This window comes from Coenobita brevimanus, chromosome 23 (genome assembly GCF_032717465.1).
Source record: "Coenobita brevimanus isolate Jiangsu-jjx chromosome 23, ASM3271746v2, whole genome shotgun sequence".
In the NCBI taxonomy this organism is placed as follows: Eukaryota; Metazoa; Arthropoda; class Malacostraca; order Decapoda; family Coenobitidae; genus Coenobita; species Coenobita brevimanus.
Genome location: NC_136976.1, coordinates 36,563,850 through 36,578,742, shown reverse-complemented (window position 1 = coordinate 36,578,742; position 14,893 = coordinate 36,563,850). Strand labels below are relative to the sequence as shown.

At 42.4% G+C, this 14,893-nt stretch overlaps 1 protein-coding gene across 1 annotated transcript in view; it reads right to left on the bottom strand.

Annotated features, from left to right (window-relative positions):
* The window catches only part of LOC145392944 (ubiquitin-like protein 7), a 367,352-nt gene that overhangs the window by 252,231 nt on the left and 100,228 nt on the right, over window positions 1-14,893 (bottom strand). The window contains exon 3 of the mRNA XM_080267231.1: window positions 6,629-6,735. Within this exon, the coding sequence (XP_080123357.1) occupies window positions 6,629-6,735 (107 nt within the window). The remainder of the gene's footprint in view (window positions 1-6,628; window positions 6,736-14,893) is intronic.

Below are 14,893 nucleotides of genomic sequence, written 5' to 3'. Positions count from 1 at the left end.
AAGATGGAACTGCTGAGGAATGTATGTGGAGTACAAAGCGTGGACAGGATACGAAATAATGTGATACGTGAAAGATGCGGAGTGAGGAAGTTGGTGGACACCAGAATTGAAGAGAGTGTACTGAGATGGTATGGTCATGTGCAAAGAATGGATGACAACAGAGTGGTGAAAAAGGTATATCTGATGAATTCAAAGGAGGGAGGAGGCAAGGTAGGCCAAAGAGAAGATGGAGAGATATGGTGGATGAATGCGTGAGGAGGAGAGGTTTGGAAGTCGGTGAAGCTAGGGAACTGACAGAAAATCGTGCTGGCTGGATGAATGAGAAGTGCAAGATCAGGGATTTTAGCACCCCTTTTAACATGGCAGCGTCTGGACTGACTCTATCACATACGATTATGTGAAGCTACAGAACGTGGTGAATGTTTTTTGGCGTATCCTATCAACAGAGCCAGGATGACGGACGAATGGAGGCGTGGCCCTTTGGATTGGGCAAATTTGGGCTGTCTGGACATTGTTACTCCTCACCCTGCCCTAGGGTGGGAAAGGAGGTCCGGATGATGATGATGAATTATGAAAACCCCCAAGAGCAAATATTTCATGCAATGATGAAAACCGTGACATCGATAAATCATGTACAGTACTGTATTTACATTCATGCTGTTCACAGAAAAACACTTTGAAAATACAGAGGAATTTCTTAATAAATGTTGGAAAATAAGAGGGAAGAAAATAAAGGAGCTCAGCAACCAGAACAGTAACTTAAATACATAAAGAAGGGCTACTGAAATGGCTATCTCAATTGCATCACCGATCGATAAATCATGTGTTTACATTTGGGTTTTTCAAGGGAAAATGCTTTGAAAATACAAAGGAGTTTGAAAATAAATGCTGGAAAATAAGAGACAAAAAAAATAAAGGGACTCAGCAACCAGAACAGTAAATAAAATTACATAGAGGGGCCACAGGCTATCCTGATCACATCATTGATCGACAAATCATGTGTTTACATTCAGGCTGTTTATGGGAAAATGCCTTGAGAATACAAAGGAATTTCTAAATAAATAAGAGAGAAGAAAATAAAGAAGCTCAGCAACCAGAACAGTAACAAAAATGACATAAAGAGGGGCTGTTGAAAAAGCTATCCCGATCGCATCATTGACTGCATTCCTCGTAAAGAGAATTCCCCATCAAAACATCAACAATTCTCCATCACAGCAATCAGCATCTTGGATAATTCTGTCATTCATAATTATTATTTAATTGTCCAGACCATCTGATGGTGGGAGTGCATACAATGCTGCTGCTTCTTCTCTACCGAGTTTGGATACGAGTCAGAGATCACATTCTCCAGTGATCTTAACTGGGTACAAGTGGGACAGGCACTGGTTTTAGGCTTAGGTTAGTTTCTTTTACAGCTGTAAGGCCATTTAGGTTGGCTTTAAACTTTTTTTTTGGACTCATTTGGGTGGGTTTAGGACTTGGTTGGAGGGAAACCCAAGGCTCAAAAACACATCCCAATACTTTACATGTTAAATCCACCCAGAGATACAATACCCTGCCTAGTGATGGGTTTTTACTTAACCATTTGCATCGTTAAACTGGGGTATGCCTGTACTGCATAACTTATGTCGTACAAAGACTGTACTGTGGCTGTATCAGCTGTTTACTCACACGTTCCCACTGCATTAACCGTACATGCTCCTAAGTCTTGTTTTTGTTCTGTTAGTCCTTTCTTTAGTAAGAGTGTTATTTTTCATCAGAAAATAAACTCATAAAGCCAACTTCATTAATTTTTATTGGCCTAACACAGAACCTAACCCTACTTCTCCACTGTCACACATAACCTAACCATACTTTCTCCACTGAATGTAGTAATATCCATCCATCCATCATCCAATCCTATGTTGTCTCATGACGAGCATAGGAACCCGGGACTAGGCAAATTGGTCCTGACACACAAGATGAGAGTGACCAGCCTCACTCATCCCTGAGTGGCATTTACGTGAGCAATAAACCCCAACCACCCCTTGAATATAAACCTACACAGGCTCAATCTGATTGGAGCGCATTAATTACCCACTGAACCACCAGGTGCCATAATTAGGTTATATGGTTACCATCCAGCATAGTACTGTAAATGGTTTCCTGGTGTACTGGAAACCATCTGGCTTGTCACTCAGTGTAGAGTCACCCACAGGCAGAAGGAAGAGGAAAGAAAGGAGGAGGAGGGAGTGCAATGTTTTCCATGGGCAGAAGAAAGATGAAAGAATGAAGGAAAGAAAGACAGAAGAGAAGGACAGAAGAGAAGAAAGGGTAGGCACGCAAAGCAGCACTACTTCGAGTGGATGGTAAGTGCCCTTGCCTACCACTTACCACGAAATTATATTTCGTGAAAATTCTTGAACTGTATCGCTCATTAAAGTTTTTTCTTTTTTTTTAATAACAGAACAGAGAAAGTAAAAGCAAATCAATTAAAAAAAAAAAAAAATCCATACACCAGATTACTGGCATCCTCCATTCATAAAATATCTGTAACAGTTGGACTTGAACAGCTGTAGATTGAAGTTTGGGGGAAAACAACTCTGGGGAAGTAAGTTTCAGAGAGATGCAGTTCAGGGAATAAAAGAATTCTGATAGGCAGAAGTTCTGCAATATGGCTGAATGAAATTCCAGTCATGAGCGATACCAGATGTCCACGTAGCATGAGGGAAGGCATGGACAGGTGGCACAATGAACGTAACTTCATCTGAGTATTTGCCGTAAAAATATCTGTAAAATAATGCAAGGGAGGCAACATTCCTTCTTACTTGTAGGGGAGGTAGTTTATTTATAATAGCAGGGTTATTAATAATTCCAACAGCTTTGTTCTGAACTTTGTGTACAGTAGTTGTTTTAATGCAACCACTCCACATCCATTCCACAAGGGTGAGCAATATTCAAGCTGAGAGTGCACATGACTCTTATAAACTACAGTTAACTGCTCATCAGTAAAGAATCTATGGACTCTGTACAACAATCCAAATTTCTTTGAGGTGGTTTTAGCAAGTGATCTCACATGAGAGGTCCAGCTGAGAGCATTGTTAAGTGAGACACCAAGAATTTCAATATTTTTGGAGATGGGAATATTAGTAGCGTTGAAGGTAATATATGAATCTGGCAATATCTGTCTATTAGTAAATTGTATATATTTGGTTTTACTAGCATTAAATGAGACAAGGTTGTTTTGTCTCCATTCACTGATTGTAGATATGTTTTGATTTATGGAGATGGCTGTACTGAGTTGAAAGTTAGAGATATTAGACTTTGTAAATGGGTGTTTGAGTGTGAATGAACTGTGAAGTGTTGAGTCATCTCCATATGAATGGATGAGATTGTGGGTGACAGATAAGAGATCATTAATATGAACCAGGAACAGGGTTGGTGCCAGAACTGATCCCTGTGGCACACCGGCGTTAACTGAGTGGAAATTGGAATATACATCATCTACTTTTACCCTTATTTCTCTATGGCTGAGATATGAGGAAAGCAGAGGAACAAAAGACATTAGTCCATCAAAAGGGAGTTTGGACAGCAGGAAACGGTGCCATACTCTGTCGAAAGCTTTAGAAATATCAAGGGCTACTGCATGAGTTTCTCCATGTAGGTCGATTGACTGATGGATGGTGTGAGTAAGGGGATTATGTCAATGGTGGATCTTTCGTGGCAAAAACCATATTGTCTATCACTAATTAAGTTGTTGCATTCAAGATGTTTAACAATGTGTCTGTTAATTAAAATTTCAAATACTTTACTAAGAGAAGATGTGACAGCTATTGGTCTGTAATCAGAGTGGTCAGACGAACTTCCTTTCTTTGGAAATGGGTGGATATTGGCTTCTTTCCATGAATTAAGGAATGAAGAAGTACGTATGCATATTCTGAATAATTTAGCTAAAAGAGGCAAGTTCTGGGGAACACCTTTTCAAAACAACTGGAGGAATTCCATCTGGGCCAGGAGCTTTGTTGGTCGGTAAAATGTCTGGGATGGATTTTACGTATCTTGTCTATTTTAAGTGGAACAATTTCGGGAGAGTCAAGTTCTAATACTGGGACATTCTGGCTGACTTCCCCTATGGTAGAATTTCTGGCAAATGTACTGGCAAAGCTATTTGCTTTCTCACACGAGTCATTTGTAATGTTGTCATCTGAAGATTTTAGTGGGGGAATGGATGATGACTTGTTAAGGTTATCGCTGAAAGACTTGAGAGTTAACCAGAATATTCTATTGTCATTAGGGTTAAGAAGTTTGATTCAGCGAGATTTATTACACCTTTTGCATGGTTTCTAGCAAATTTTAAACTGACAGAGGATTCAGATGTTTTTTATTTTACGTAGGAGTTATATGCTAATGAATTTTGGGCTGTTGCTCTGGCATAGCTGCTATCAAACCATTTTGGAAAGGTTGATCTTTTGGTGACCTGTTGGCTTGGTATGAATAAACCCATACCAGCTAGTATTAAGTCATTAATGTGAGACTGGGTAGAACTAACATCACTAGAGAAGAAAGCCTCCCATGGAATGTCAACAAGATAATTTCTAAATCCATCCCAGTCTACCCTATCAAAGTGCCATTGGGTCACCCTGAAAGGTTCAGAACGGGGAGGTTGGGGGGGGGTTAACCAATGAGGCTTTGATGGGACTGTGGTCAGAGGATCCAAGTGGTGACAGTACTTCTATCCTTTATTGATCTGGATTATTTGTCAGGAATGGATCCAAGAGATGGGCATTATGGTCTGGATTATCTGGTATTCAGGTTGGTTGTTTTACCAACTGCGTGAGATTACTGTAAACAATTCTGCAAACAGCTCGCACTCTAGACCAGCATCGTTAGTCCTGGTATAATGCAATAATCATTCAACATTATGTACGTCAAAATCACCCAAAATGGTAATTTCGGTGCTAAGGGCAAGATTAAGATTACTCACCTGTGTGTGGATTTGGAGTCAAATACGCTGGGTTCTGAAGAAGCATTGGGGGGGTGACAGACTACACAGATATACAGTATTTGGCAATATTTAGATAATTTTGTTTATTCAGCAAGTAATCAAAATTAGTTGAAGAGAAGTTTAAAACTGTGTCAACTGCATATTCAGATTTGTTATAACAACAGGTGCTGCCCTTGTTACAGAAGTTTGTTAGGAGATGGCAACCAGGAAAACAAAATGGGGATATTTCGGTAGAGGGAGAGATGTGTGGTTCTCTGAGGAATACAGCCAGAGGGGATATGGACTGTAGGAAAAAAATGAACTGAATTTAGATTGGTGCTAAGACCTCAGATACTGGTGAAGAATAAGGCAGCACCTGCACTTCTTCGCTGACAAGCATGACTGGAAATTGCAACAGTCGCTGCCGGCACAGTTGCTTGATGGTGACCAGTAGGACCTTATGCCACCAGCCTTACCCTGCCGGTGGTGGTATTCCGAGATGCCACCCCGTTTGCTCATATAATGCAGCGGCCATTGCTAAAGGGAGTGGGAATAGTAGGTGTGATATCTTACGTGCATGCAGTGTGGTGTAGACAGTTGAAGGTAGAGATATTAAGAAAGTATGCTGGCCTACTCTCTGTGCAAATGAAAGCACTGAAAATGTTCTGCAAAAGGGAGGTGGTCAGGATCACACCCTTAGGGCTGGTTAAATGGGAGCTCCAGCTCTCCCTATCACCAGCTTGCCATCCCGACATTACTGTATTAGATCAGTGATATCATACGCTTCCACAGCATGGGACCCCATTCTATCAAACACCCACTGCAACACCTTTATAGACCAAACAGAACAATGCCTTATGTTTCGTCACTGGTTGCACCAACACTACTCCCACAGCTAACTTACACTCTGAAACTAAATTTCTCCCTGTAAGAAAACAGCTTGACATTAGAGATACACAGTTCTATGAGGCAGTTTGTGCCAACACTTAAAAGTACTTTCACTATGAATGAGCCACAGCACAGACACACACAAAAATCAACACACGAATATTACCAGACCTTCTTCACCAACATCCCACCTCCAGACACTCAAACACTAGCAATGTAAAAAGGCTCACATAATTGAACTGTATATTTCAGCCAGACAGCAATACAACTCATCAATCTAAAAACTATTCTACAAGTCCTCCCTGTCCCTATGCTCCTTCATCAGTAGTATCCTTAAATAATGCCTGAGTTCACTTAGCTAGGCTTAGGTTTGAATACCACCCAGCCCTCCTCAGTTACCTGCAGAGATTTAAGCTGGGTGGAATGACATGATATGTATCTCACTTGCAGAATAGGCCCACGCGACATTATCCATATGATGGGGTATTGTGCAAGACACCAAGTTGCAGAACACAACACCGATAGTGTAGAGAAGCTATGGGACAACCACAAATTGGTGTAGTTTCTTACCTGCAGTTGATGGGTCTACTGGACCAGGCATAAATGAAGTTCACCACCACCACCACCACCACCACCAACAGACAAGGTGAGAGAAAGGAGGATGTTTTCAGGCCCTGCTCCTGTCACTCTGATTCACTTTTCACAAAATGCAGGGAGGATGCAAGAAGTATTCCATCTCCTTTAACAAACATACAGGTAATTAAGTGCTGTACCAACCTGAATAAAATCACGGAAGTTTGGGCTAGTTGAAACATTCCTCAGAGACACAAGCAGTGTCTGAACTTCAGGTAGACTCAAGGGTGCAGCTGTTTCAGTTGTGTCCTCTTCAAATAAGAAAAAAATGGACAGTCAATAACATGAATTTTTTAAAAATAAATTCCAGGTATGTCATTTAAATAATAATAATCATCATCATCATCATTATTATCATTCTGACCCTTATTCCCATCCAAAGATGGATTGAGGTAGGATCTAAAAACAACAAAAGAGAAGGCATAAAAGCAGGGAAAATACTGGATTACCAGCATGTCCAAAGAAATGGGCAACACAGCCTATCTATCTACAGGCATACCCCAGTTTAATGATGCAATTGGTTAAATAAAAACCAATCGCTAGGCGGGGTATCATATTTCAGGGTAGATTTAACGTGTAAAGTATAGGAATACATTTTTGAGCCTTGGATTTCCCCCCCAACCAAGCCCCAGAACCATCCAAATGAGTCCAAAAACAAGTTTATCACTAACCTTACCCCACAATAGCTTTAAAACAAGCTAAACTAAGCCTAAAAGCAGTTTGTAACTCATCTAAACCCAAAAGTAAAATCTGAAAATCATAAAAAATAAGTCTGGAAAAAAAAAAAACTTTTAGTAAACTGTATTGTACCCCAATATGACAATGTTCACCCCACTCATGACTAAAACATACAGTATTAATCAAAGTCTAAAAACAGTTTAAAATCAACCTAACACAAAATTCAAGTCTAAAACATCTACTGATAAAGCAGATCTCTTCGCTCAGACTTTCTCCTCCAATTCCACCTTAGACGATTCTGGTGCTGTTCCTCCATCACTTCCCGCCTCTGACTTCCTCATGGCTGACATTAAAATTTCTTCAGCTGATGTATTTTCTGCCATCACTGGCCTCAATACTAACAAGGCATATGGGCCTGATGGAGTCCTTCCTGTTGTTCTCAAGAACTGTTCTTCTGTGCTTACACCCTGCCTAGGCAAACTCTTTCGCCTTTGTCAACTTGTACCTTTCCTTCTTGCTAGAAGTTTGCTCTTATTCAGCCAGTCCCAAAGAAGGGTGACCACTCCCAACCCTCCAACTATCGTCCAATTGCTTTAACGTCCTGTATTTCAAAAGTTTTTGAGCCAATTCTCAATAGAAAAATTTAAAGGCATCTTTCCTATCACAATCTTCTTTCTGATCGTCAGTACGGGTTCCGTCAGGGACGCTCCACTTGCGATCTTCTCACCTACCTTTCAGACTACTGGTAATCCTCCTCTCGGGACTTTGGCGAAAGCTTTGACATTGCACTTGACATCTCAAAGGCTTTCGATTGAGTCTGGCATAAATCTTTAATTTCCAAACTGCCCTCTTACGGTTTCTATCCTTCTATCTGTGCCTTCCTCGCTAACTTCCTTACTGGTCGTTCTATAGTCGCTGTTGTAGACGGCCATCGTTCTTCTCCTAGATCTATCAACAGTGGTGTTCCTCAGGGTACTGTCCTATCACCAACTCTCTTCCTTTTATTCATCAATGACCTTCTAAGCTGTACATCTAACCCTATCCACTCATACGCTGATGACTCCACCCTTCACCTTTCCATTCGGTTCCCGCAACGCCCATCTCAGCAGTTACTTCATCAAACAAGGGATGAGGCTATGGCACACTTAATGTCTGACTTGGCTCATATCTCTGACTGGGGTAAAAATAATATGGTTGTTTTTAATGCATCTAAGACTCAGTTCTTACACCTATCAACCCGTCAAAATCTTCCACAGGTATACCCACTAATGTTTAATAATGTTCAGCTTAATCCTGCATCATCCTTGAACATGCTTGGGGTTTCATTTACTCGGGACTTATCTTGGAAAGATCATATTACATCTCTTGTTAAATCTGCTTCCAAGAGATTGGGTGTGCTAAGCCAACTCCGTTCTTTCTTTACCCCTGCACAGTTGTTGACTCTATACAGGGGTTTTATCTGCCCCTGTGTGGAGTACAACTCTCATGTGTGGGGAGGCTCCCCACATACAGCTCTTCTCAATAGGGTGGAGTCAAAGGCTTTTCGTCTCATTAACTCTCCTCCTCTTACTGACTCCCTTCAACCTTTGTCTCTTCGCCGCACTGTTGCGTCTTTATCTCTTTTCTATCGCTATTTTAATGGTCACTGCTCATCTGAACTGTCTGCATGCATTCCTCCACCTCTACGATGGGCGCGTAGCACCAGTCTAGCAGCAAACTCTCATCCCTTTTCTGTCCAACTCTCTAATGCAAGAGTTAACTGTTACTCCCAGTCCTTCATTCATGCAACAGGTCAACTCTGGAACTGTCTCCCTCTGTCTGTATTTCCTGCTGCCTATGATCTCCAGTCTTTCAAACGCAGTGTGGCCAGGCATCTCGAAATGAATGGATCTTGAATTTGGCTCTCTCTTGTATTTTGTTTTTCTCTTGGAGGGAACTGTTATTGCGGGCTCGTGGCCTTTGGTTCCTTCTTCCACGCATAAAAAAAAAATAAATAAAAGAGGTTTAAAAAAAAAAAAAACACCCATCGTTATACCGGGGTTTGGCCATCATTCGGTGGGGCAGAGTGGTATATCTACCCCCCATCACTATGCCAGGGTATCGTATCTCTGGGTCTGCTTGTATCTATCTACTGTTAGACCTTAATCCTGTAAGGGGTGGCCACAAACAAACTGCCTACATGTCGTCCTGTCCCCTGCCATTTCAATGCCCTCCCTCCAGCTCACACACCTCTCTCATATACCTCTCTACTCCATCCCTCCATCTGATCATTGGCCTCCCTCTCCCCCCCTCCATCTCACATATACTCTCTTTGTTAGTCTCTTGCTCTCCATCCTTTCCCCATGGCCAAACCATCTCAATGTATTTCTTTTAAAGCTTTCTATCACACCAGTGCTATCACCAAATAACAGTGCATGTGCATAACAAATATTATAGTGTATGATATTAGGTGAAGTGATAATTTTTTTGTGTGTGAAATACTGAAGCTTGCGACTTGGAAATCATGCCTCGTAATGATGCTACCTCGTAATGATGCGTGGTGCTAATGACGGTGCTGAGGGCAAGCCTAAAAAGCCCTTGGCCTTTGATTGACACTGCTACTGTGAGCAGGATAATAGGCAGGATGCAGTTGACTGCTGAAATACTGAAGGTCTCACGAGATATGGGAGTGGAGTTAGTTATTGATTTGATAAACACAAATACAGTAAACTCTCCATTATCCGGTGTAATTCAGTCAAGCCCTATGCCAAATAACGTGAAATGCTGGATATTGCATAGCACCCCCAACTGGTTCAGTATCCAGCACTGAGCCAGATACTGCATTACTATCCGTTTCAATCCTCTCTCCTAAAAAACTTTCCAGTCAGTAAATGATGAAAATTAAACATAAAATACAATAAAGTAATGATACAATACAACAATACAGCGCTGGCTGACTACCATTTATGAGCCGATTAATACACCTCAACGACAGACAGTGCATAGAACTGCCAGTTAAGTCTCATTTTGGTGCCAGATATTGCATATAATTTTACCGGATATTGCTTTAACCCATTCCATGCCATGTCCGTGTACATACAGATACACCTATACTGGTGCAAAATGCTGTACCTGAATGTATACAGACAAACCTATTTTTTTGGAAGAGTGTTAAGTTACAGTTATAGGAAGTGAGGAGTGTGTGCAGCTGCAAAACTATTGATTTGTGATAAGGTGTTTAAAGAACAAGTGATGAAAAAGAGGACTTATGTACCTAGGAGGAAAATATGGAAGCTGGAAAACCAAGTAGTATGGGATCACTTCTATAGAAAGATGAGGGAGACTGGTGGCTGAACAGGGAGTCGTAGACAGAGGCGTTAATGAAGAGTACAGAGTCCTCAAGAACAACCTCTTGAGAGTTACTGGTGTGATATGCGGTTGGACAAGAGGACTACCAGGACATAAAGTAACTTGGCGGTGGGATGAGGGTGTAGAAGCTGCAGTTAAGGAGACAAGAAGGCTTTTCTGGGAATGGAAGATGGGTGGTAACAAGGAGAATACTTGGTTGCCAAGTACAGGGCTAGAAGAGAGGTATACAGGGCGAAGTCTGAGTCACGAAGTCTTTTACTCGATAACCTAAATCATGCGGAAAGGAAAAAAATGATATTTAAGGTGGCAAATCAGATGAAGAGGAATAATTGGGATATTATACGTGAGCAGTGTGTGAAGAATGATGAAGGAAGGGTAGTGGTGAACAGTGAGGATATTAAAGATGCATGGAGCAAACATTATAGCCAGTCGTTGAATGAGGAGTTTGACTGGGACCGGAAAGGTTTGGAGCCAGCAGATCCAGCGTTTGGCCCTTGGCCTTTGATTGACGCTGCTACTGTAAGTGGGGCAATAGGCAGGATGCAGGTGGGGAAGGCAGCGGGTGTGTCTGGGTTGACTGCTGAAATGTTGAAGACCTCAGGAAATACAGAGGTGAGGTTAGTCACTGACCTGATAAATATGATTATATATGAGTGTGCTGTCCCAGGTGATTGGTTCAAAAGTGTAATTGTAAATGTGTATAAAGGGAAGGGCGCTGCCCTGGAAAGAAGAAATCATAGAGGTATAAAGCTTTTAGATCAGATAATGAAGGTAATGGAGAGAGTTCTAGAAGGTATGATTAGAGAAGAGTGAACATTGATGAGATGCAGTTTGGGTTTATGCCAGGCAGGGGACCACTGATGCCATATTCATTGTTCAACAGCTTCAGGAAAAATATATTGGAAAGAAAAGGGATCTGTATTTTGTTTTTTTGATTTGGAGAATGCCTTTGACACAGTCCCTAGAGAGGTGGTGAAGTGGGCAATGAGAGAGCTTGGCCTGGAGGAGTGGTTGGTTAGGATGGTTATGGCTATGTATATGGGTGCTCACACCCAGGTAAGAGTGAATGGAGATTTGAGTGATGAGTTTTCCGTGAACGTTGGTGTGCATCACGGGTCAGTTTTGAGACCCATGTTGTTTATCATGGTACTTGAAGCCGTCTCACGTGACTTCAGAAACGGAATCCCATGGGAGATGTTGTATGCTGATGATTTGGTGCTGATTGCAGAGAATGAAAGGGAGGCGGAGGAAGGATTTAGGAAGTGGAGAGATGGTATGGGGCACAAGGGCTTACAGGCAAATGCAGATAAAACAAAAGTGATGATATCTAGGGTTGATGGCGATACTGTCAAAGACGAGGGAGAGTGGCCACGTGCAGTTTGCCACAAGGGCACGGGAAGTAATTCCATCTTGAGCAGTGTTTGTGATAAATGGGTGCACAAGAGATGTAGTGGTATCAGAGGTAGACTGCGAGATAATGCTGATTTTATGTGTGCGGTGAGTCGGGGAAAGCAGGTGGAGATTGTCAGGCATGAAAGGATTGAACTTGCTGGTGAGTCCCTTAAGTGTGTGGAAGAGTTTTGTTATTTGGGAGATATGTTGTGTGCTGGAGGTGGGGCTGGGTGAGAAGTGGTTGGAAGTTCAGGGAGCTGTTGCCTCTCCTGACACTGAGAGGACTCTCCTTACATGCTAAGGTGTCTTTGTATGCAGCATGTGTTAGGAGTGTAATGTTGTATGGCAGTGAGACCTAGGCAGTAAAGAAGGAGGATATTCGAAGGCTCAGACATACAGAAATGGCAATGATTAGGTGGATGTGCAGTGCATCCCTGCGTGTACGGCCTGGGGGGGCTGGGTTTAAGATTGAAGAGTTGAGAGGAAGGATGGGACTGGAGTGTATTGACGTTGTGAGGTGGAGAGAGAGATTTGATATGGTTTGGGCATGTGGAGAGGATGGGAGATGATAATTGGGTGCAGAAGTTGAGAAGTGTTAATATTGGGGGTGGGGCTGTGAGGGGTAGACCGAGAAAGACGTGGGACGAGGTCATTAAGTGTGACCTCAGGGTTAAGGGACTGAACAGGGAGGCTGCAATAGATCGTGCAGCATGAGCTACCATTAGGTGACCAAGGCCAACGCATGCAAGCATGTTGGAGCCTTCAAAAACGAAAACGAAGAGAGTAGGTTGATTACATACGAGTCGGGGGGTAACAGCAGCCTCATAGACTATCTCATGGTCAGGAGGGCTGATAGGAAGTAGTGAGGGATGTTAAGTTATAGGCAGAGAGAAGTGTGTGCTGCAACACAAATTACTGATATGTGACATGGTTCTCACGAACCGGATGATGAAAATGAAGACCTATGCACCTAGGAGGAAAATATGGAAGTTGAAAAACCAACTAAATAAAAATACGAACAAGAAGCTTTGGACCAGGACTGACCAAAAGGTGCCGACTAAGGACCGAAAAAAGGACATGGTACAGATAACTACATAGAATGTAAGGGGTGCAAATGATGATGTGAAAGAGAAAGAGATTGTCCATGTGCTTGACGGTGCAAAAGTGGATGTATGTGGATTAACTGAAACTAAATGGAAAGGTGAGAGTGTGAGAGAATGGAAGTATGGATGGGGTATATGTGTGGGAGTAGGTGAGAATGAGAGGGCAATAGAAGGAGTGTGTATTGTGGTGAGTAACAGATAGCAGGAGAATATAAGAGAGTATGGATCGGCTGGATCAAGGATTCTTTGGGTAAGATTGAAAGTTGGACTACAAATGTGGGCAACTGAGTGCGTGTATGCGTCAACACAAGATCGTGCAAGCAGAGTGAAAGAAGAGTTCTGGATAGATGTGGAAGTGTGCATGGAAAGGTTTGAAAGGAGTGAGAGAGTGTTTTTGAATAGGAATATGAATGGTAAAGTAGGGAACGTCAAGGTGGATGGAGTGGTTGGTGAGTGGGGTGTGCCTGCTGAGACAGATGAGAATGGCAGTGCTTTAGTGGACATTTGTGCTGGGAGGGGGGTGGTGATAGCAAATACCCTCTTCAGGCACAAAAAGATCAATAGGTATACTTGACGAGTGTTGAGAAGGGTGGGTCGTGAACAGAATGAACGGACGGCGATGACTCATTATGTGTGTGTGGATGAATGGATGCGAAGGTGTGTAATGGATGCAAGAGTGTATAGAGGTTGGGAGGTGGACTGTCTGACCACCACTTGGTGGTGGTCAGAATCAAGGTCCAACTGAAATGGAGAAACTGAAGAAGGGAAGGATGATAGGAAGTAGTATATGCAAGGAGAGTAGAATGGTTACAAGAGGATGACAAAGAGGCAGAATATAAGAGAGAAGTGGAGGAGCAATTGGGCAAATATGGACTGGAGCAGATGGGGGACGTGGAAGATGTATGCAAGACATTCACAGAAGAAATTTGTGCAGTATGTGAGATGGTGTGTGGGGTGAAGACAAAAGGGGGTGCAAGAAACAGCATGGTGGAATGAAGAGGTAAGACAAACTGTGGCACAAAAGAAGAAAGCATATAGTTAATGGATGAGAAACAGGGGTGTGGAAGAAGTTGAGAGATGGAAGAGAGAGCTATATGTAGAGAGGAAGAGAGATGTGAAAAGATTAGTAAGAGAGAGTAAGAAGAGAGTGGATGAGGAATTTGGAAGGAATTTGAGTGTAAAGTGGAGGGAATGTAAGAAAATGTTCTGGAAGGAGGTAAAGAGAGTTAGACAGGGTGGCAATGAAGTACGTTGGGGAGTGAAAGACAAAATTGGTAGACTGGTAGTGGAGAGGGGAGAAAAAGTGAGCAGATGGAGAGAACATTTTCAACCTTAGCCGCCAGGGGGTTCCCGGCCGCCACACACTCCACCCTATGGGCGATTTAGGAGATTTTGGAAAAAATACCCTTATTTCAAACCCTTATGTCTGCCAAACTATAACAGCCAGAGATTCAAATAAAAGTTCACATGACTCACCAGCTCTTCCTTTCTCCAATAAAGGTATCCCGAAGTTTCTAGGTGGTCCCGTCGATGAGTAAGGATGAGTGGTTTTTCATGTTTTGGCATGCGGCTCCAATCGCAGGCCACTGGCCATGGCCTTGGCCTGGCCAGCTAGCGTTGGCAGCACGTAATTACGGGAGTGGTGATTGTAACACTGCCTGTGCATCCTTGGATGGAATGTGGAAGATTCCACTTGTTTTTTCTAAATCGCCTTACTCACCGCCGTGAAAATGAGTCATCACCTGGTTCATGTGGCTCACCCAAGGATTTACCGCCTGCTCCCCCATCCCAATATGCCCCACAGATGTGTGGGAAAGGATATATCTCATCGTTTTTCTGTACTCACTTCTTCCGTAAATAATCATATTTCTCCTATACTTTGTTTTTC